Source organism: Oryctolagus cuniculus, chromosome 10 (assembly GCF_964237555.1).
Source record: "Oryctolagus cuniculus chromosome 10, mOryCun1.1, whole genome shotgun sequence".
NCBI lineage: Eukaryota > Metazoa > Chordata > Mammalia > Lagomorpha > Leporidae > Oryctolagus > Oryctolagus cuniculus.
This window is the reverse complement of record NC_091441.1, coordinates 35,302,230-35,325,959: the sequence shown is the minus strand read 5'-3', so window position 1 is coordinate 35,325,959 and position 23,730 is coordinate 35,302,230. Positions and strand designations below refer to the sequence as shown.

At 35.3% G+C, this 23,730-nt stretch overlaps 1 protein-coding gene across 3 annotated transcripts in view; it reads left to right on the top strand.

Annotated features, from left to right (window-relative positions):
• PIK3C3 (phosphatidylinositol 3-kinase catalytic subunit type 3) overlaps positions 1 to 23,730 on the top strand; it is a 151,804-nt gene that overhangs the window by 87,489 nt on the left and 40,585 nt on the right. For all 3 annotated transcript variants that reach the window (XM_008261249.4, XM_070049904.1, XM_070049905.1), the window contains 6 exons: positions 1,635 to 1,766; positions 3,778 to 3,906; positions 4,486 to 4,555; positions 7,453 to 7,517; positions 9,442 to 9,526; positions 15,196 to 15,270. In XM_008261249.4, the coding sequence (XP_008259471.1) occupies positions 1,635 to 1,766; positions 3,778 to 3,906; positions 4,486 to 4,555; positions 7,453 to 7,517; positions 9,442 to 9,526; positions 15,196 to 15,270 (556 nt within the window). The remainder of the gene's footprint in view (positions 1 to 1,634; positions 1,767 to 3,777; positions 3,907 to 4,485; positions 4,556 to 7,452; positions 7,518 to 9,441; positions 9,527 to 15,195; positions 15,271 to 23,730) is intronic.

Here is a 23,730-nt window from a genome sequence, read left to right as displayed (position 1 = left end):
TAGTGCAAAGTCCCTGAGCTATGTATGGAATGTTTGAAAAATAGGAAGAAGCCCAGAGTGTGTTTGTGCTTAAGGGATGGAGGTACAGTAGTAGGAGATGAGGAGAGAGATCATTGGTAAATATGAGAGGTCTTCAAAAAGTTGATGAAAAATGTATATTACTTAAAAACTATGTATAAATTTCAAAATTTCTTGAACAAAAATAACATCTTATAATTCCCCATGATTTTTTTGAAGTGCCTATGTAAATGGTATGTGTCCTTGTAGGCCATTTTCAGCACTTTGAAGCACTGCAAAAGCTATTGGATGGCCTGAGCCGAGAGCAGTGTGATCTGCATTTTAGCAGCAGCACTCTAGATGCTTTTGATAGAGACTACAGGGGGCAAAGATTGAAGAGAGTAAGATCCCTCAGTCAGCTACTGCAGTAATCAAGATGAGAAGTAATGGTGAATAAGACCCTAGAGCATATAGTGGTAGAAGGTGTTGAAAAGTGACTGGATTTCTCACCCTTTTCTCATTAACTACTTGGTGGTTATTTTATCATTTCTCAGCATATCAACTAGGAATTGGTTAAGTTAGAATAACTTGAATGATTGACATGATTTCACATCAGTATATCTGACCATCCATTTAGTTAAAGGACTAGATTTATTGATTTTTTTAAGATAGTATATAGCAATTCATGCTAGTTTTCAGTTGATTTTAGCTTGAATTTTTCGTAATTCAGAAGGAGACTTGGAATGTTTTTGAAGGAACTTATTAATTTTATACTTTGAACTTCTGTTTGTCACTGATTCCAGAGTTGTGTTTTTTGATGCATATATTTTTCTGTTAACGTTATGATTGAAGCACTTTATGTCACTGAGATTGACAAGTCAAGTTTTTCCCTTCTAACAAACAAGCTCATCTGTTAAAAAGATTCAAGACTTTACAGGTTTCTCAAGAAACAGATTGCTCCTTTGAAATTGAATGAAGACCTTCTTCTAAACACCATAGATGTTGGAAAATGACTTAGATGTTTCACCATGATTTGAATTTTCCAGTTACTGTTAACTTGGTTCCATGTAATATGTATAAGAGCTGAAGAAAATGAATGATGATATCTTAGGAAAAGTTAGATCAAACAGACTTATTGAAAGAGATGATAGGGTTCAAGTTCCACCAAGTGAATTAAATTTCCCTTTTTAAACCCCAAAAATGCACTCGGCCACCATAAAGAAATTCTCACTTAATATTTGGTCATGCAAAATTAAGCTTCAAACGAAATTACAGTTTCTTTCTGTGGCTTCACAGACCCTAGGGAAACAGAAACTGAATCTTTAAGTTTAACTTGAATATATTCCTGATTGTTCCTCTGCTGCCATGAATGAAATGTATTCTGTGCCCTTCTTTTGAAAGTCTGGGTTTCTTAGTCAAGGGATTTTTTTTTAAGCCTGTTGCTGCTATCACTGAATTATTTATAAGTGATTGCTTTATTTTCATACTCTCTCCTTTATGTTAGTATTCATATACTTTTATGATGCTTTGCAAATATTGTCAAATTAATAGAATCAGGTCTTATGTGTTTACTGTGCGTTTTAAAGACTTTTTTTTCCATTCTAGCCTAACTAATGCTTTCTGATTTGTTCTCCTAGAATGAGAGACTACAGGCATTGCTTGGAGATAACGAAAAGATGAATTTGTCAGATGTGGAACTTATCCCGTTGCCTTTAGAACCCCAGGTGAAAATTAGAGGGATAATCCCTGAGACAGCTACACTATTTAAGGTAATTTTGATGGATCTTTAATGTATATGATTGGATTCTAGTTTAAGACTAGAACACAGACACTGTCTTTCAAAATGATTATTTTAAGGAAATATTTTTTCTTATATATTTATTTTTTAAGGTGTATTTATTTGAAAGAGAGAGAGGGAGAGACAGAGAGAGAGATCCTTCATCTGCTGGTTCACTTCCCAAATGGCTGTAACTCCCAGCCTGCCTAGACCAGGCCAAAGCCAGCAGCCAAGAGCTTCATCTGGGTCTCTTACGTGGGTGACAGGAGCCCAGGTACTTGGGCTGCCTTTCACTGCTTTTGCAGGCACATTATCAAGGAGCTGGATCAGAAGCCAAGTAGCCAGAACTTGAACTAGTGCCCATATGGGATGCTGGCATTGCAGGTCTGCTTCGACAGAACGCTGACCCCTCAGGGTATATTTCTAATTCTGATTCAATAAATGCCAGATGCAAAAAAACAGTGTCTTTCATTTATCAATTATTTTGATGTTTTTGTGTTGCCATTACATTTATTTAATGAAGTATGTAAAATATTTTATACCTCTGGGGTTTAGAAGTATTTAATTCTTTCAAGAAAATTGTTCATCAGAGCCTCTGTGCAAGATAATTTGTAAAAGATAAATTGTAAGGATTTTGTTATACATTCACTTCATAAGTTCAGATGGTTGGATAAGACTCCAATTAACCTTCTTTAAAAAAATAAAAACAGCATACCTGAATGTGGTATCTGTTCCTCTGATTACATTTGATGTAATTTCCTTTCAGTGATCAACAGCAATAGTGTCTCAGTCTGTTTCCCTCTCTTTTCTTTCTCTGTATCTCTCTCTTCCTTCCTCCCTCTCTCCTTCCTTGCCTACCTCCCTACCTCTGTCACACAGACCACTTATCTCTAAAGTAGTGGTGTCAGTATGACAATTTATGTGTGATTCTGTGTGATTCTCCCTTTCTAAAGAGGATTTGGTTTCTTTATTTTTTGTGGATTTAAACATTTATCTGGTGGTATAGGCTAAGGATGCTGCAGCGTAGCATGCCCTTATCCCAAACCAGAGGGACAGAATTCCACTTTCTGACCCAGCTTTCTGTTAATGAGTTTGGGAGAAACCAGATGATGGCTCAAGTACCTGAGTCCCTGCCACCCATGTGGGAGCCTGGATGGAATTTCCAGCTCATGGTTTTGGCCTGGTCTATCCCCAAATGTCACCAGCATTTGGAGAGTGAACCAGTAGATGAAAGGTTTCTCTCACACTGCTTCTTCTCTCCTTCACATTCTGCATTTCAGATAAGTTAATAAATGCTTAAAAAAATCTGATATAAAATTTTCATGTAAATAAGGAAAGGATTTTAGGGAATCTTTCTATTTTATTCCGAAATATATATATATATATATATATATATATATATATATATATATATATATAAATACTTGAGTCTTCCTTCATTTTATAAATGAGGGATTTGAATATCGAAACCACAAGCCTACTGATAAAATTCCCATTAAAGCCAGACCTCTTCATGTTTCATCTGATACATTTTTATGCTTCCTGGTATCACCTTATTTACTTAGTATATCGCAATTTGTAACAATAATAATGGAACACAAATATAAAATATCTGTTTTGCATCAGGCATGACACCAGGCCCTTGATATGTCTGATGTCTGATTGCCTTGGCAACTCTGCAAAGAATGTGTTATCTTTGTTTTACAGATGAGGAAAACAAAGAAGATTATGAACAGGGTCATCCCACTGGTTACTGGCAGAATCTGGATTCATATGCATAACTTATTTCAGAGTTTATGCATTTTACCACTATGTAATCTTTAGAGTGATTGTTGGTTCGTTATTTTCCAAAGTACCCTAATATATCAGCAAACACCTTATTTCTTTAGGTCTTGTTTACCATTTTGTGGTTTAACTTATTTCTCAGCATTTCCTTCTGTGTGTAGTGAATCTTCAGGCATTATTTTACATGCAGTTTTGAAAACAATATTTTTATTTTACAGAGTGCCCTGATGCCTGCACAGTTGTTCTTTAAGACAGAAGATGGAGGCAAATATCCAGTTATATTTAAGCATGGAGATGATTTACGCCAAGATCAACTTATTCTTCAAATCATTTCACTTATGGATAAGGTAAAGATAGCCTTATATTGGATGCAGCACATGTATGGTTTAGTACATGTGCTATTTACAGAGAAAATTGTACTTGTCACAATCTCCACTTAATCTAAAACAAATGTAGTTAATTTTTTAATACTTTACAATGACTCTTGTGATGAATGTGACACTGTACTTGCTCCATAAAAATTTCTTTGAAAATTAAGTTCTCTAAGTGTCAGATTTAGTTATTTCTAGTAAGTTGTTAAATCTTTGCTTTTCTAATCCTATTCTGTCTTTGGCTTTTAATGGAACATCTTTGTCCTCATTCCCTTTATTTAGATTTCTAAAGTATTCTATATCCAGGAAGGACTGCATAAATCATAGGGAGAACCTTATTGAATACTGCTGATAGATATTTAGAAAAGTTAAAAAATTTGTCATGCTGTCATGTCTGTGCTTAATAAGTTTATTTTATGACCAAAGTTAAACAGTTTAGTTTAATTTAAGTTTACCTCCTAATCTGTATTACATTACTGATATAATATTTGTGCATAAAAGTTTTTCTTGGTGATATTTACATTTGCCTAATGCATTTTACCTTTTGATCAAAAGCTATTACGGAAAGAAAATTTGGATTTGAAACTGACACCATATAAAGTATTAGCCACTAGCACAAAACATGGTAAGTTTATTTTACATCATGATTTTTTTTACCCCATTGATTGCACTTTTCCTTTTAATTGAAAATTCTTAAGAATGTTAGAGATTGAACATATGTGTAGCACTGAAAACTGGTTGGGTTGACCTCTCTCCCTCATTTCTGTTCTTTCATCTCCCTTCCTTCTTCTTTCCCTTTCTTCTTGTATGCCCACCGTTCCTTCTGTCCTTCCTACTCCTAATATCATAAAACACCATATTTGGAATAAAAATTAACACCTTTATGATGTACTTTTAGGCATTCAAAGTGGTTACAGTTCATAGTGGTTCAAAGTAGTTACAGTTCTTGCATGGTATTATGTTCTGAATCATTCTTTTGAGCATTATTGTGACACAGAAATCTTTTCCACTTTCCTCTGCTGATAAACACAGTTCAGCAAATGATGATGTCAATTTATTTTTTTTAAATTTTGTTTTAGCGATTTTCAGAAACTTCCTGGAAAATGTGTACTATGAAGAAAAATACATGAATTTCAAAAAAAAATTTGCACCAAAATAAACTCAATTTCTTTTTTTTAAATATTTATTTATTTTACTTGAAAGTCACAGTTACGCAGAGAGAGAAGGAGAGGCAGAGAGAGAGACAGAGAAAGAGGTCTCCCATTCGCTGGTTCACTCCCCAAATGGCTGCAACAGCCGGAGCTGAGGCAATCGAAAGCCAGGAGCCAGGAGCCAGGAGCTTCTTCCGAGTCTCCCATGTGGGTGCAGGGGCCCAAGGACTTGGGCCATCTTCTACTGCCTTCCCAGGCCACAGCAGAGAGCTGGATGGGAAGTGGAGCAGCCGGAACTTGAACTGGCACCCATATGGGAGGCCGGCACTACAGGCGGCAGCTTTACCTGCTATGCCACAGTGCCGGCCCCTCAATTTACATTACATGTAAATTTACATTACTTTTGCCCACACATTTTTTTGAAGTATCTATGTATGTGTGTATATATAATATATATCTAGCATCTGAGTCTTTGTGAGGTTGACTAACTTACCTAAATTGGCTTCATATCTGTAGTTACTTTGCAGAGACAAATTTCAGGTTTTCAGCCTTTTCCTGGTCCCTCCAAAATCTTTTTGTTGGTTTAATTACTGTTCTAGTTTTCCTCCCAAATGATCTAAACACACACACACACACACACACACACACACACACACACACACACACTTTGTTTGTTATTTATTTACTTAATAGAAAGAGCTTCCATCCGTTGGTTAAATCGCCAAATGCTCAATGTTGGACCACGTTGAAGTAGGAGGCAGGAGAACTTAGTCAGAGGTAGGGACCCAATTACTGAAGCCCTCACCTGCTGCCTCCCAGAGTCTATGGCAGCAGGAAGCTGGAATGAAGAGTAGAGCTGCAGTTGAACCCAGCACTCTGATTCGGAATCTGGATGTTACCAAGAAACTGCTAGGCCAGATGTCTTCCCCCAGTATGGTTTTTTTTTTTAATTATTGGTGTATTATATAGAGAGAAAATGAGGGAAGGGGGAGAGGTAGGTAGGTCTTCTATCCGCTGATTCAATCTCCAATTGGCTGCAATGGCTGGGGCTGCGCCAGTCCGAAGCCAGGAGCCTCTTCTGGGTCTTCCACATGGGTGCAGAAGCCCAAGGACTTGGGCCATCTTCTGCTGCTTTCCCAGGCCATAGCAGAGAGCTGGACTGGAAGTGGAGCAGCCAGGTCTCAAGCTAGCACCCATATGGGATGCTGGTACTGCAGGCAGTGGCTTTACCCACTATGCCACAGTGTTAGCTCCCAGTATGGTGTTTTTCAAAACAGTAAATATGTTTTTTTAATATTTTTATAAATTTGGTTGCTAGCTTTCTTTTGCTCTTAGGACAAAGAACACATGATTAGCAATTATCTGATTCATCCTTTCTTCCATGTTTTTAACTATTAACTTTATTATCTGTGAAAATATATTGAGTGTCAGATGTCCTTTGGTTCCTAGTGTAACCAAGGTCTCTGTGCTTTTCAGACCCCCCTTTAAGACCCCCCCCTTACATTCATAGTATGTATCCCAATAAAACATGTAGACTTTAATATCTGTGGAAGCAGGGTCTAGCACCTATTTTTGCTTACTTGGTAAAGTTTGTGCAGCTTATGAGGAAAACAAATACCTGTTAATTAATGCAGACTATTCTGTGTTTGTAATGTAAAAATGCAACATTTTTACTCTGAAGTGATATGAAATCTCCTAATTTGCGTGTGACTTGTTACAATGCAAGGCTTACCAAAACCAAGTCATGATTGTATGTGATCCTGAAATATTGTTTTCTTCAAGTTTTTCATACATTTCTTTTATGCTTGTGTTGTTCTCAGATTTGCCAGAAAAAATCCTTTTTCTGATTCATATTTTCTTGCTTACTGTCTCCTTCCTCTTCTTTTGATATATGTCCCCTTCATATAATTTCCTGGAAATACGAGAAGATTGAGTAGACAAAAGAAGCCAGTGGGCGTACATATAGTTGTAGATTCAGGTGATTGTATTCCACCGTTTCAGATTCTGTAGTGTGATTTTCAGTTTGGGATATTTTTAATTGGCAAGTGTTATAAAACTATAGAAGGAAAAAACATTTGATGCTGTGTTTAAGAAGCTTACTCCATTACTTTGTATGTTTTTACTGTAGTAAATAGCTAGAAAATAGGCTAAAGAAATATAAAGTAGCCTAATTGAAAAATAAAGTTTCCTTATAGTTACCATGATATAAATGTCAATATAAACTTAACATAGTCTTCATAGACTTTTTAAAGTTGTTCAGATATGAAGTGTGTCCATTTAAAGATTAAGGTTATTCATTCTTAGGAGAACTTTTGTTTTTATTGCTTAACCGGTAACTGTGTTTAATGATGCACAAACATTTCTGTGTTAGGCTTCATGCAGTTTATCCAGTCAGTTCCTGTTGCTGAAGTTCTTGATACAGAAGGAAGCATTCAGGTACAGTGTCAATTTTAAAGACTTTTACAATTTATTTTCTTATAGAAAAGTCAGTCTTTGTAAAGAGTACATGGAAGTGAAATTGAAAGATGCCTTTTATCATCATCTTTTTCACTTTTTTTCTTTCATCAGAAGTAAATATTGTTGAAAATTTTCACATGTTCACACATGGGTAGTTGCTAATGAGGTTTCTGGAACAGTGTATGATGCATAAGGGACCAGGAATTAGTTGTGAACAAATTAAAAATGTGCTAGATCTTATGTTGCATTATATTTCAATGTGTAGAAATACTATAACTTAACCATTAATTGCTGAACATTCTGATTATTTTCTAATTTTAGTTATTCAGAATAGTGCTACAGTAATATATTTTTATTGTGCTTTTGTACAGTTGAACTTGTATTACTACTAGCTTTTTTCTACTCCATATTGGAAGAGGTAGCATGCTGAGTGAGTCTCCGTAGAGGAGAGACAGTGAACTAGGAGATGTATGCATAAATTTATTCAGACTTTCCCTGCATGTATTTTCCATGCTGATTCTGTTGTGTATCCTTCCACTGTAATATATCTTAGTTTTGATACAATCAAATGTTGCATCTGTGACTCCTTCTAGCAAATGAAACCTTTCAGTGGCCTAGGAACACTTAACATGCCTTTCAAGCCATAGTTTTTACATCCATAAAGTTTGGGTAATAATTAGTAGTGCCTATCCTCAAGCTGTTCTGAAGATGTCATGAAATGTATATAAAACCCTTACCCAGGTTCTAATTGAAGTCACTGCTAAATAATATTATTAATTATGTTCTATAATTAGACAACTAGACAATAATCATTCTTTGCCCTGTGTCTAATCTGTAAAATCGTTTAGCTATGTCATGGGGTATTATTATCTTCAGTTTTATGTGATAATTAAAATTGTTTTCCAAAATAGTTGCTCCCCTTGTGTTTCTTGTTGCTATACTTCTTTTCCTAATCTTGATATTGTCAAACTTCTAACTCTTGCTATTTCAATGCAGTTTTAATTTCCATTTCAGTGAATGGAAGCTCAAGCATTAAGAATGTATAGATAGTCTAATTGTTGTTTCTGTGAAGTGCTTGTTTATATCTTTTACCCATGTTCTTGTTGGGTTTTCTTGTATTTTTCTTAACCAATTTATAGGAGTTCTTTGTTTCTAATCTAAATATAGATTATTTGTCAAACACACAAGGTGTTCAAAATTTTGAAAACACAGAATAAACTTAAATAGTATATTAGTTACACTTTGAAATATAGGCTGTGTGTTTGCCTCTAATATTTCAATATAAAGGAATTAATCTAGGCCGGCGCCGCGGCTCACTAGGCTAATCCTCCGCCTAGCGGCGCCGGCACACCGGGTTCTAGTCCCGGTTGGGGCGCCGGATTCTGTCCCGGTTGCCCCTCTTCCAGGCCAGCTCTCTGCTGTGACCCGGGAGTGCAGTGGAGGATGGCCCAGGTGCTTGGGCCCTGCACCCCATGGGAGACCAGGAAAAGCACCTGGCTCCTGGCTCCTGCCATCGGATCAGCGCGGTGCGCCGGCCGCAGCGCGCCGGCCGCGGCAGCCATTGGAGGGTGAACCAACGGCAAAGGAAGACCTTTCTCTCTGTCTCTCTCTCTCACTGTCCACTCTGCCTGTCAAAAAAAAAAAAAAAAACAAAACAAAAACAAAACAAAGGAATTAATCTAGTTGATAATGTGAAACTTGAAGAACACTACACATTAGATATACTTTTTTTTCCTGCAGTTTCCAGGCTCTTTGTCCATTGTAGTGTATTTCTTGTACTCCTGTGATTCTTTAGTTCATTCAACATCTCTCTTGTTTTGACTAAAAGCTTTACACTAGACACTTCCAAAGCACAGAATTTATTTGTATTGAATTGTTACATATATAATTAATATGTTTTCAGAACTTTTTTAGAAAATATGCACCAAGTGAGAATGGGCCCAACGGGATAAGTGCTGAGGTCATGGACACTTACGTTAAAAGCTGTGGTAAGTTTTCCAGGCTTATGTTCCATTCATGTGTTTTAATGAAAAAGCAAATTATCCTGATACTGCTATATTTATCTGCATTTAGAAGATGTTAAAATTTAAAAGCTCTATTATAAAAAGAGAAAAAGATTCAAGATTGTTGATAAAATCATTAATTCTTTGACATTATGGTGGTGACATGGTATACATTCATTTTAGTCTTTAATATATCTTTAAAATCGCTTAATATTTCATAATTACAAGTTATCTCGATTAAGGAAAGATTAAAAAGGCATTGAGAGTGAAATTGAGCTCTGCTTGGTATATAATATATCTGTTTTATAAATGTGGTATTTAGGTTTATGTCCATATTTATACATATGCTTACACAAGCAAAGCCTGGTACAGGGAGCAAGATAGGACTTTCTAGACATTTAACATCTATATTTAAGCTTCCATATTATTTTATGGTTTAGAAATTTCTTTCTTTTATACAGTAGTTTTTGTTCTTCCCAACAATCCTGTAAAAAACAGTCACAAGTCAGTATATTTTAAAGACTAAAGAACACTTAAGGTTTGAAGAGGTGTTTGCCTCTGGCTCTTACTCTGTTTCTCTCACATTGCTTGTCTGTTTTCCTCCAGCCTGTCTTCCTTTCTCCCATTTTGTTTTTCTTTTACTTTTTTCTCAGACTTACAAGTCTGTGTTTTCTGTGACTTAGTAAATTGACTGACTATGACACGAGTCACTCACATGACTGACGATGTATACTGCCTTTTCGCTAGGCAGGTCAATTAACTAGCCTGTACATGGCTTCTCTGTGGCTTGGATTTCTGAGTGCAAATTTTCTAAAAGACAGGAAGTAGAAAAAGTTGTTTTCTGACAGCCTGGACTGAGAAACTGTTATTCTATCACTTACGTCACATTTTCTTGGTCACAGAAGTCATAGAGCATTCCTGGATTCAAAGGTACAGGATGTAGTCAAACTTCTGACTGAAAAAGATATCAAAGAATGTGTGACCATCTTTACTCCAGTACACCTAGTTTTCAGTAATTACAAGTAATTACATGAGGTATTTTGCATGCCCTAAAATAATTATCTTTTGATGTTTTGCATAGCTTTCAGAATAGTTACTATAAGCTTTTTTAGGTCATACATCTGTTAAATAAAGGAATGCTTAAACTTTCCTTTTGAAACACATATATACAACTACTCTAAATATTCACTGAAATTTGAAAAATCCTGCTAATTTGGTAAAATTTTCAAAGTAGTATGTAGTAGGTATATGCTTAATTTCATAGCATAATATCTTTTACATAATGATCCAGTTTTCCCCAAGAGCTAATGAAAGTATGAATGGTGTTTTCATGTGGAAAAAATAGCAGTTTAAATTATCAGACGTGTTAGACAGTTAAATTCAAATTAGATCTTGCTCTTCTCTTTTTCCTACATTACGCACTTATTCATCCATTAGCTTCATGGATGGCAGGGCTTTTCCTTGTGTTGAATACCTCTGTTTTCAATATGTCTTGCTGTGTTATAAAATAATCTATTGTGTTTCTGTAAGTTTGGTAGCAGTGTCGGTAATGTTAGAGAATGACGGTTATTATTTGAATTTTTCGTTAGAGAATTCTGGTTCCTTTGAACCAGAATATGAATGTTGTAGATTATCATGAAGATCTTTGTGTAACTTTCAGTTTAGAAGACAGTATTTTAGATTTTTGGCAGGGTATAAATTAAGAAATTGGAAATAGTGTGGTAACATCTTTTCCACATCAAACAACGTTTGTGTATCAGGTCTGTATCTTACAAATAAATGTGGGATTATTGATTATTCTTGCAGACATATCTTCATTCGCATATGTAAAGGGAAATTATATTATTTAATGATCTATTTTTCTTTGTATTTTACTTATAGTTGTTTTAAAGCCAATTGCAAGATGTTGTGTATGTCACATGGGGTCAAAAAACTAATGATATTCTTTGACAAATATTGTTGGACAGGTATAGAATTTCCATTGTGTAATTAAAGAATAACTTCATTTTCTCTAAAATTTTTCTAATAAGTCCATGCTAGGCCATCTCTGATCATTATGAAATTTGTTAATCTCCTAAACATTTCTGATATTGCCTCCAATTTGTCTTCAGGATATGAAATCTTAGGCTAAAGTACCCTTCAAGAATTGACATTTTAAATTATTGAAACACTCTAAATGATCAACTCTGCCATTAAATTTAACCATATACAAGAGTGCTCCATAAAAGTTCATGTATTTCAAGATATTTTTGGCCCAGCCCTCACTGTTTCAGCCACTTGTAAGTGAATCAGCAGATGAAAGTGCTCTCTCTAACTCTGCCTTTCAAATAACTAAATAAATCTTTAAAACTGCTGTTGAACATTTAAATAAGTACTTTGTAGGGATAAACAACTCAAAAGAAGTTAATACTGATAAAATGATACTGCTTGAAATTTATAAAAAGCGCAAATAAGAATAAGTCTTTCTAACAATTCAGCTGCATTGATACACAATCTTGCTCTTTTTTGAAGCAGTAGAATTTTCAAGTCTCTTCATGTGCATAGTGTCAGTAATTTTATGCTTTTCACACATAATGAGTCACATTGAACTAGTATACTGAGTTTTAATGTGTTCTCAGTGTATTAAATGCCTCTTTTTAAATAATAAATTTATAGTCCTTCAGTAAGTCACTTAGTTTTGCAATGCGGAGCCTTTAGTATCTGTGGAATTGCATACTTTGCAACTGTTTTAGAGAAGTACTCTCAAGGTACAATCCATGGACCCTCAGCTTTGGCTTCACCTGGGCCTGTTTATGTTATGGAATCTCAGGCCATGCCCCTGATGTTTTAATCTGAATCTGCATTTTTAAGAAGATTCTCAGGTGATTCTTAATGTAATTCAAATACTAGATCAGGCTTCCCAAACTTTGGTATTTATTTGATAAAAGGCAGAGTTACAGAGATCTTCCATCCATTGGTTCACAGGAGCCAGGAGTTTCATCCTGGTTTCCCAAGTGGATCCAGGGGCTCAAGCACTTGGGCCACCAGCTGCTTTCCCAGCTTCATTAGCAGGGATCTAGTTCCAAAGCGGAGCAGCCAGCATGCCAGCACTGCAGGTGGTTACTTTACCCACTACACCACAGCACCACAAGCCCATCACAAGATCTTAAAGATTATTAGGAAGGGGCCTGCGCCATGGCTTGTGGGTAAAGCCACTGACTGCAACTCCACTGGTTCTAGTCCAACTGCTCCATTTCCCATTCAGCTCTCTGCTAGTGGCTTGGGAACGGCAGTAGAAGATGGCCTAAGTGCCTGTCCCCTGCACCGACCTGGGAGACCTGGAAGAAGTTCCTGTTCCTGTCTTGGCTGTTGTGGCCAGTTGGGGAGTGAACCAGCAAATGGAAGATCTCTTTCTGTCTCTCCCTCTCTCTCAATAACTCTTTCAAATAAATAAAATAATTTTTTTTTTCAAGATGACCTTGTGGCCATTGCCACTAGGAAATTCTGTTTCAGTTGTGCTGAGGTGAGGCTTAATAGTTTACCTGTTTAACAAGCTCCCAGTTGATAGTGACATAGTCAGATTGTGGATCTTGTTGATAATCGAATAATTTTTATATAATTATTATTCATGTATAATAATACATTAATCAAAGGTTTTTTTCCCAAGACTTTGCAGATGGTAAATATTTTAGCTTTTCACTATAGGCGGTCTTTATTGTAACTAGTCAACCTTGCCATGGTAGTGCTTAAGACAATAAACTTTACCTGAACAGAGGGGAAGCAGATTCTGCCTTCAAGTTCAGATTGCTCTCCTTCATGTAGGTACTCTTCAAGTCCCCCCAGAGGACTACTAAATGTGATAGCAGTTGTACTCAGCTGCAATTAACATAATATATCTATAGTGATTTAAATACATTCAGAGTATTTTTTGTTTCTGTACCAGGACCAGATAGATGTAAAGGATTACTATGTTTAAACTGTTTAAGGAGGTTAAAACCAACAGGAGATCTGTCTGATTCTCTTGGCCTTTTGCTTGTGGTCCCAAATCACTGCCACAACTGCAGTGATCATGTTTGCAGCCTAGCCAAGAAGGAGAAGAGGTAAGAGGTTTGAAGAGCTAACCTCCCTGCTGAGTCAGCACTCTATTTCACAGTGTTCTCCAGGCAACTATATTTGGTGGACACACAGCTGAGGCCAGTAACCTTCGTTGGACATTCTGATAATTCCTGGAGCATGAGTTTAGTCATTTGAGGCAGTGTTACAATACTTAACTGGCTTCATTAAAAGGGTTAGAGATAATGAATTTAATATGCCTTTCTAGTACCCCAGCCTCGGTATATTGTAACTTTGCTTATTAATTAACAATTAATAACTTGTCCAGTGATGATACTATTGCTTAAATCATTTTTTGACTTCTGAAATGGCCTTCAGAACCTGAGTCAAATGAACCTTAATATTTATTGAATTTTATGAGGCTCAATTTGTCCATTAACAGTCCAGTTTTATTGTTACATATGGGATGAAATTAGCATGTTTTATATAAATACTGTCATATATTTGAGTGTTTGCAAGTTGTTCTACCTGTCAGGTTACTAGTGGGAGGATTAGAAATAATGGGAAAAAATAGGCTACAATAATTTGTTTTAATAAATGGGAGGTTTCCAGACTTTTTCTTTACAAGAGAAAGATTAAAATAAATTGGACCCAATAATTCATCTGTAGCCTTGATCATAGGAATTTTATTAATACTTTAGAAGATGATTGTACAAACTACATAATATCTTTACCATTCAGCAAAATAAAATGTATTTGACTTGCCTACTGCTGACAACGTCAAGATTGTTTCTGTACAGATTCTTTTTTTTTTTTTTTTTGACAGGCAGAGAGTGGACAGTGAGAGAGAGAGAGAGAGACAGGTCTTTCTTTGCCGTTGGTTCACCCTCCAATGGCCGCCGCGGCCGGCGCACCACGCTGATCCGATGGCAGGAGCCAGGTACTTATCCTGGTCTCCCATGGGGTGCAGGGCCCAAGCACTTGGGCCATCCTCCACTGCATTCCCTGGCCACAGCAGAGAGCTGGCCTGGAAGAGGGGCAACCGGGACAGAATCTGGCACCCCGACCGGGACTAGAACCCGGTGTGCCGGTGCCACAAGGCGGAGGATTAGCCTAGTGAGCCGTGGTGCCGGCCTCAAATTCTTTTTTAAGTCCTGCATTTATTTCTGTATTCTTGTGGATGACACAGTTATGGGATAAGGGATGAGTATCAGTAAACTTTATGTATATTTCTGTAGATAATTGTTTTTCAATGTCATTTTTAACTGATGTTCAATTTGAAATGATAAATGGTAGGCATAGGTTATTATTCCTGACAACTAATATAACTTTTGATACAAATAGCTTTTAATTGGACCCAATTTTAAAGATTTTGTTTCTGTGCAGATACTGATTTCTTTTGAGTTTCAGGTGATAGACTCTCTAGAGAGAAGATTACAAATTACAAAATTACAAAAATCTTCTAGAAAGAAGATTACAAATTCAAAATTCAAGTGAGAATTCAGAAACAATAGAAAGCACATTGAGACTGAAGTAGCACAAACTGCTTTTATATTCCAGGGAATATGTAACCTGCTTTGTATGTGTTTTTCATGTTTTTTTTTTTTCTTCTATTACGGCAGCTGGATATTGTGTGATTACATATATACTTGGAGTTGGAGACAGACACCTGGATAACCTTTTGCTGACAAAAACAGGTAACAAATAATTGTTATTGTACATGCATTTGAGAGTTTGGTGATTTTTATCTGTAATCTTATTAGCAAAATAAATTGCATAAGTGAAGATAGAACAGAGTCTTAACTGTCCTTTAAACGCCAGGCAGAAGGATATTTAGAAAATCTTCATCCTTTGTAACAACACTTTAGTAGTAATTCTACAGATAGTCATCTAGCTTTTGCTTCGGTATTTCAAATTCCCTTTTTTGGTGGAAAGCTCATAATGTATGCAGTTTGAAATTCTGTAGCTCTGGTAAGAAAAATATTGGAAAATTCTTTTTCTTATCAAACTATGCTTAACTCATCTATCTTTAATTGTTTTTCTTTTTCCCTTTGTAATTCCATGGAACAATTGTTCTTATCATCCTCCCTGATAACTGTTTAGTCTCATGTCTTTAAGTGTCGTCTCTATGCTGAAAACTTCCAAATTTATAGCTCTGTACCTCAATCCATTTCATTAAATTCAAATTAAAATTCCCAGTTGCTGGGGTCAATGCTGTGGTGAAGCTGGTAAAGCTGCCATCAGAAGTACCGGCATCATATATGGGGGCTGGTTTGAGTCCCAGCTGCTCTACTTCTGATCCAGCTCCCTATTAATGCTCCCGGGAAAGCAGCAGAATATGGTCCAAGTTTTTGGGCCCCTGTACCCACATGGGAGACCTGAAAGAAACTCCTGGCTTCTGGATTTGGATCAGCCCAACTCCAGCCAGTGTAGCTATTTGGGGGATGAACCAGCAGATGCGAGATGTCTCTTTCTCTGCCTCTACCTCTCTGTAACTCTGACTTTCAACTACATCAGTAAATCTTTAAAAAAATAAAATGCCCGGTTGTTTACTTGAATCCTGCCTATTTTTGGCTAGTTGTAAAGGTTATCTTCCTTCCTCTTCCTCTTGCCTAAAATCCCCTCCTTACATCATTTTGTCATTTCAGTAAACAACAACATCATCTAGATAGTCGTTCATCCTCTGGTCCTGGAAGTTATTTTTAGTACTGCTCTTGTCCTCATCTCAGGTGTTGAACTTAGTAGCAAATCTCATCTATTCTGTACTTCCAGAATAGTTCATGTGGTTGACTGCTATCTTCGTTTTTCCTGTTTCACACCATTTGAAGCTTCCCTACACAATTACAGTACAATCTCAACTCTTTACTGTGACCTTGTCATGGCTCCCCCTCCAACTATCTTCTGAGTATCAATATGCTTCTGCCTCAGGCAGGCGCCATTATTCTTTCCTCTTTCTGTTTCATTTAATGACTTAAAAGCTGCTTATATGTCCATTTTCTTATGGTATCGCCTTAGAAAAGTCCTTTCTAACTGTCTAGCAAATGTGCTTTGTTCTGTATTACTCTATTTATTACCCTTGTTTTCTTTAGAGTGCTTTTTTGCTAGATGAAGTTATCTTTTTGTTTAATTTTAAGAGTATGTATTAAACATCTGCTAGATACTGGAAATATCAAAGTAAACAGAAAAGACAGGATTCTACCCCCATGGAACTTGGTGACTCCTTATCCTCATCTTATTCTACTAAGGATGTAAGTGACAGGAGAACAGCAACCTTGTTAATCCAGGTTAACACTATACCTCCAGAGCTGGAACAAAACCTAGCTAGAGTTTCAGTAAGTCAGTTTTTAATTAATGAATGAATAAACATCTCTGCTTTTCTGTTTAGACTTTTACTCTCTAGGCTATCCTTTTGCAGAAAATAGATTTTCATCTTACTCTTTAAGTTAGTCCGTTGGATAAAAACATAATACATCAAGTATAGACTAGCTTTTAATATAATAAACCTATTCACATACTTTGAAATTCCATAGAGTCATTTTAAGTTACTGCATGTGAAAAATCATCTGTGATTGATTTGGTATGTCAGGCCAGTCCCTCTCTTTAATAATCAACTTCAAAGGATTATAATCAAGCTATCATGGAGGTCCTTGACTAATTCAGTCAAGAATATTTATAAAACTTTATGATGTGTGTAGAGAGAATTGTTTTTTGGAAGATGTTTTCATGTGTTGTTTTTTAATTAAAATCAGCTACCAAAGTGATTCCATTTGTTTCCAGATTATAATCACTTTATAACCTCAATGGAATTCTCTAATGTATAGATTAGCATTACACTGGTATTATATTGTACTCCTGGATCCTAGCATCTCTTCCTTTTAAATTAATAAAAAGTTTATCTGATAATGTAGCAGAGCACTTTCTGCTGGACTTTGAGAAGAGCTTGTTCATCTCTATATATTGATGGAGGGATGTGTTATTTAGGAATGAGATCTAGAAAGTGGAGTCTACATAATGTATTTTATTGGCCCAGATCTGTTACTTGTTTAATGGAAGTTGATTTGTAAAACTTCAGTAACAGAAGCTTGTTACCAGTTTTTCCACTAGAGGGTGCTCCAAACTTTTAAAAAACAAAAGCTTACCTTAAAATGTTCTAGATAGGAGGCACATTCATTTTCTTTTAATACTGAAATTCAGAGAAGTGCATTTGGTGCAATATTTAAGTCGTCTGAATCCCATATCAGAGTACCTGATATCAAGTCCCATCTCTGCTTCTGATCTCACTTGTTGCTAATGTATAATCTACCAGGCAGCAGGTGATGGCTCAAGTACTTGGGTCCCTGCTACCCACATAGGAGACCAGATTGAATTCCAGACTCCAGGCTTCAACCTGACTCAGCCCTTGGCTATTATGGGCATTTGGAGAGTGTACCGGCTGGTGGAAGATTTCTCTCTCTCTCTCTCTCTCTCTCTCTCTCTCTCTCTCTATTGTTCTGCCTTTTAAATAAATAAAAACCTGGAAAATTTTAAAAAGTTTTTTTTCTTAACTGCTTTGCAATTATTTCATCTAGTTGCATGAGTCAATTAGAATTTTAAGTCTTTCTTACTAGGAAAATGTTTTCAAAATTTCAGGTTTAGATTGCATCAAAATTATCTAAGAAAAAACTAATCATTTTAAGACACATAGAAGTATAATACATTCTTCATCTTCTAAAAATGTGTATTATTTAAAAGGGTTTTTTTGGCTTTTGTCATCTTTTACTGATAGTCCCTATTTCAGAATAGTTTCAAATGATATTAATTATATAGCCCTTGTCTATACTACTGTGGAATAGTGGTCTTTCTACTTTATATTGTTGAATTCTTCATTTAGTGGAGGATTAAGCCTGTGACTAAAAAGTAAATTGAAAGTAAGTTATTGCAAAAATTAAAATAACAAAAAGAAAGGAAGGAGGATGGAAAGTAGTATTTTGTGCATAGAACTGCATATAGAAAGTCAGTATAAATAAATTTATGTCATTAAAAATGATATTATACATTGTAAATTTCATACAGTTTAGACAAAGTAAATTTTGAATGTGGTGTATTGTACAAAATGTACTTTTGTGCTTTTTCTTGAAAATGCCTGAATATTATTTATCATTTTCCATTGTATATTTCATCATCCATTATACCTTCAGTACTGATTTTGTAACTTATTAAAAACTGGGAACCTGAGATTCACTTCGTGTCTCATCCCTCGACAGCTGGTAGAACAGTTTTTAATAGATGTACTAATGCTTTTCCCATTTTTCCCATTGTTGTCTTCTGTTCTCATTTGCTAGTATGGGCAGGTTTACACTATGACTCTGCTTTGAATGAAAGTAGTTTTGAATAGTATCCAAAGTTCCCCTGTATCATTGATGTCCAGTTCCTGTTATGAGTGGTGGACTAGAGATTTCATTTTGCTGTTGTCTTTGGGGATTTGCCCCTCACAGCTATTCCACACTATCAAGAGAAGTGAGACAAAAAGGGATCCAGCTAAGAACTGTAGACGTGTGTGAAAGAAAATGATTTGCTGCATATACAAAATTTAAAAAATCTATTCAGAGGTAATAATGATAAAGTGAAAAAAATGTGAATCTCAATAGTGGATTCCCCTCTTCTTCACTTTTCCCCCCAACACCTTATTTGATTTTTGGATACTTCTTGTTTGGTTGATGTTTCCAAAGCTTGTGCAGCAGATGGCGCTGTGTGTTCACTGTAAAATTGAAAGTATGCAAATCCCTTTGTCAGTATATTGCCTTGTGGTCAATTGTAGCATTGTTTTCTTGAAGCAAATTTGAGGTGATAGCTCTTTCACATATTAATGCATTAAAATTGCATATTTTGGCCAAGAAGTTACAAAATTTAAACTATGGTGAAGGATTGAAAAAAGTATATTTCAGAATTGATGTCCTTGGGGCAGCAGGACTCAAGCTTGGTTTGAGTTTATCCTAATTCTTTAGAAAAAGGGTTTTTTTAAATTTTACTTTTAAAAATTTGATGGGGAGAAAAAAACCCAGTGAAGCTGAAAAACTTGTTTGTTCCTCGTGTTATACAGACTTAATAATAGGATTAGTGTATAAAATTTATATGTAAATAACTAATGAATATTCACAAATGAAATAACAAGCTGGATGTCTTTACTGAATGGAAAGTTTGTTGTAGGTCCTGGGGATGTTTTCTTTAATCTCGACTTGTCCATTTGGGACAGAAATAGTGGCTTTTTTTTTTTTTTTTTCCTGTCTTGGCAATTTCAGGGTAGTATGTTTTGAATCCTTTTTCAGAAAGCTTAAAGAAAAAAATTGCATTCTTACACTTACCCTAATTGGACCTTTTTTTTCAATATTTCTCCTACCCTGGAGTATATCATTATTTAAATTTATGTGAAAATGATTAATATTTTTTAAGTTATGAGGAACAAGCTGGCAGATTTGCTAATATTGCTGGTTCTGAGGTCAGAATTAAGTAAATGTAAGTAAGCTACTTCATATTTGGTGAGTCCATATCTTCTTTGTAATGTATAACTGATGATAGTACTTTTCTCCTGGTGGTTTTGTGAAGAGTGATTAGCATAATATGGTAGAATTTTGCTTGGTGCTAGTAAACATTCCTGAAGGGCTAGTACATTTTATTTGGTTTAGAACCATGAGATGAGAATACCTTCCATTTTTGGTTTATTTATTTATTTATTTTTATTTTATTTTTTTAATTTTTTTATCTTTTATTTAATGAATATAAATTTCCAAAGTACAGCTTATGGATTACAATGGCTTCCCCCCATAACGTACCTCCCACCCGCAACCCTCCCCTTTCCCACTCTCTCTCCCCTTCCATTCACATCAAGATTCATTTTTGATTCTCTTTGTATACAGAAGATCAGTTAAGCATACATTAAGTAAAGATTTCAACAGTTTGCTCCCACATAGAAACATAAAGTGAAAAATACTGTTTGAGTACTAGTTATAGCATTAAATCTCAATGTACAGCACACTAAGGACAAAGATCCTACATGAGGAGTAAGTGCACAGTGACTCCTGTTGTTGACTTAACAATTTGACACTCTTGTTTATGGCATCAGTAATCACCCTAGGCCCTTGTCATGAGCTGCCAAGGCTATGGAGGCCCCTTAATTCACTGACTCTGATCATATTTAGACAAGGCCATGGTCAAAGTGGAGGTTCTCTCCTCCCTTCAGAGAAAGGTACCTCCTTCTTCTTCTTTCCACTGGGATCTCACTCACAGAGATCTTTCATTTAGGGTTTTTTTTTTTTTTTTTTTTTTTTTTTTTTTGGCTTTCCATGCCTGAAATACTCTCATGGGCTTTTCAGCCAGATCCGCATGCCTTAAGGGCTGATCCTGAGGCCAGATTGCTGTTTAGGACATCTGCCATTCTATGGGTCTGCTGTGTATCTCACTTCCCATGTTGGATCATTCTCTCCCTTTTTGATTCTATCAGCTAGTATTTGCAGACACTATTCTTGTTTATGTGATCCCTTTGGTTCTTAGTCCTATCATTATGATCAATTGTGAACAGAAATTGATCACTGGGACTAGTGAGATGGCATTGGTACATGCCACCTTGATGGGATTGAATTGGAATCCCCTGCTATATTTCTAACTCTGCCATTTGAGGTAAGTCAGCTTGAGCATGTCCTGAATTGCACATCTCTTCCCTCTATTATTCCCACTCTTATATTTAACAGCGATCACTTTTCAGTTAAGTTTCAGCACTTAAGAAGAATTGTGTATTGATTACAGTATTCAACCAAAAGTATTAAGTAGAACAAACAAAAGAAATACTAAGAGGGATAACATATTAAGTTGCTCATCAACAGTCAGGGTGAGGGCTGATCAAGTCACCTTTTCTCATAGTATTCATTTCACTCTAACAGGTTTCCTTTTTGGTGCTCAGTTAGTTGTCACCTATCAAGGAGAACAAGTGGTATTTGTCCCTTTGGGATTGGCTTATTTCACTCAGCATAATGTTTTCCAAATTCCTAACAGAGATCACTTTTCAATTAAAATTTAAACACCTAAGAGTAATTGTGTGTTAATTGCAGAGTTCAACCAATGGTACTAGCACGAAAAAAATACTAAAATGGATAAAGTATTACATTGTACATTTTTGGTTTATATAGTTATTTTGACTCATAATATTAGAAATAATTAATATATTTTAGAAGTTCCCTTTCTCACCATAAAATCCATATTCCTTTAAGTTACTTTTTTTTTAAATTCTCTGTTGAGTGCTGATTATTTTAATAAATTGTGAGAGATTACAAAAGGAACAGTCTATTTGGTTATTGATTTAATATTGTCCTCTGAATTTTTTAGGTAAAACTTGATGTTTCAGAAACACAACATGTTTATTTGATATTTCAAAAATAAAACTACTTTTTTGTTAATAGAAATAGTCTGTAAAGAAGTTAATACAAGGTTTATTCAAGGCAGAATATGAATGACCCTAGTCCCAGCAGACACAAAAATGCATTCTTCATGAATCTTGGGAAATATTCCAAAGTAGTCAGATTCTCATCAGGATTTGTGTATTCTATGACAGTACATTTTCATTTATCATAAATACTGAACACACCATTGGCTTGGCCCCAAATGGTGGATTTTGGGTATGCAGCGGCTTATTTCTCTAAGCATATGATTGCTTACAGGCATCATCAGAGATAGGATATGTAGAAAGAAGACTACTGATCAGTTTTTAGAAGTACATTTCTGGAGATAGACTAGGAATGTAATTATTGATAAGAAAATTTGACATCACCTAAGTCAAATTGCCCTGGAGAATGAGATTTGTAGCTCTGTGGGGATACCCCTCAGACCCATCTCAGTAGGTGTTCCTCTTGAATACTTGCTGGCTTTTGGAGGTCTGTGCTCAATTTTATTTTTTTCTCACATTATAATATATCATGTTCAATATATAATGTTCTTACATAGAACTTGGTTACCATTCAGATGGTGGTGCTCTTCAGCTATTTATGTTTAAGTTATTTAGTATATTAAGTAAACTATAAAATGTAAAATCGCACCTTTGCTTTCCTAATTTGCTTGCTTATTTTCTTTGGTATGTAGGAAAGGAAATCAGGAAGTCTTAACACATTTAATATGCTTCCAGTAAATATTTTTCAAATGAATAAATGAACTAAGATTTTTCTTGTCATTTTTATCCACACTTATGGTTGCTGAAAATGTTTCTTGTCTAAACATTTATGTTACCTATTGGCATACTATTATTTACCACTCTTTTAACTTTAAGTGAAAATAACTCTGACCAAGTATATATATAAAGGTTTAAATAACAAGAACTAGGAGCAGCTAGAGTGTAGATAGCCATCTTTTAATTCCAGAAATAAATAGAGGTTTCATTATAATAATATAGTTGCATGACACCTTTTGTTGTTTCTAGATTTTGACTTAGGGAAACAGGAAAGATATATCCACAAAAAAATAAATCTGTGGGAAAATAGTAAAAAGTCAGATTATATACAAAACAATGATAGCCAGTAGGAAATTCACTGGAGAGTGTCAGGGGAATTTTTTCGGGAGTTGGAAATTAACTGGAATCTTCTAGAAAAGAGAGTTTGGATATGGGGGACATTGATAGATAGTCAAGGAGAAGGGAAGTAAATTGGTATGAAAAACAGAATGAGTACAGTCTTGAGATTTGCCACATTTAATTACTAGATAAAATGAGAGTTTAAAAAAATTTTTACCATTCAATAGTTTATTTTTTATTTATTTGACAGATGAGTTAGACAGTGCCATTCAATAGTTTTGATTCAGCAGTTATCTAGTCTCTTTAATGCAAGAACTACAAATGTCTTGAGCTACAATTTTAAAGTAAATTCATGTCACTTATGCAAATAACAGGAAAATTTAATTATTGTCATTCCTTTATGTATTGCAAGTTAGGGACAAAAGGAAGTAATTAAAGTCAGTAATTGGTTTGTTTTCTGTACACTTTACCTCTTGACTGTTCAAGGTATAGTTTTGAATAAGACCACACACCCTGAACTTCTTAACTAAACATTCTTTGAATTTCATGGAATGAATATTTTAAAGCATTTACAATGATATATCATTTACAGTTATTAACTTAAAAAATCATTCCCTTTAGTATGTGG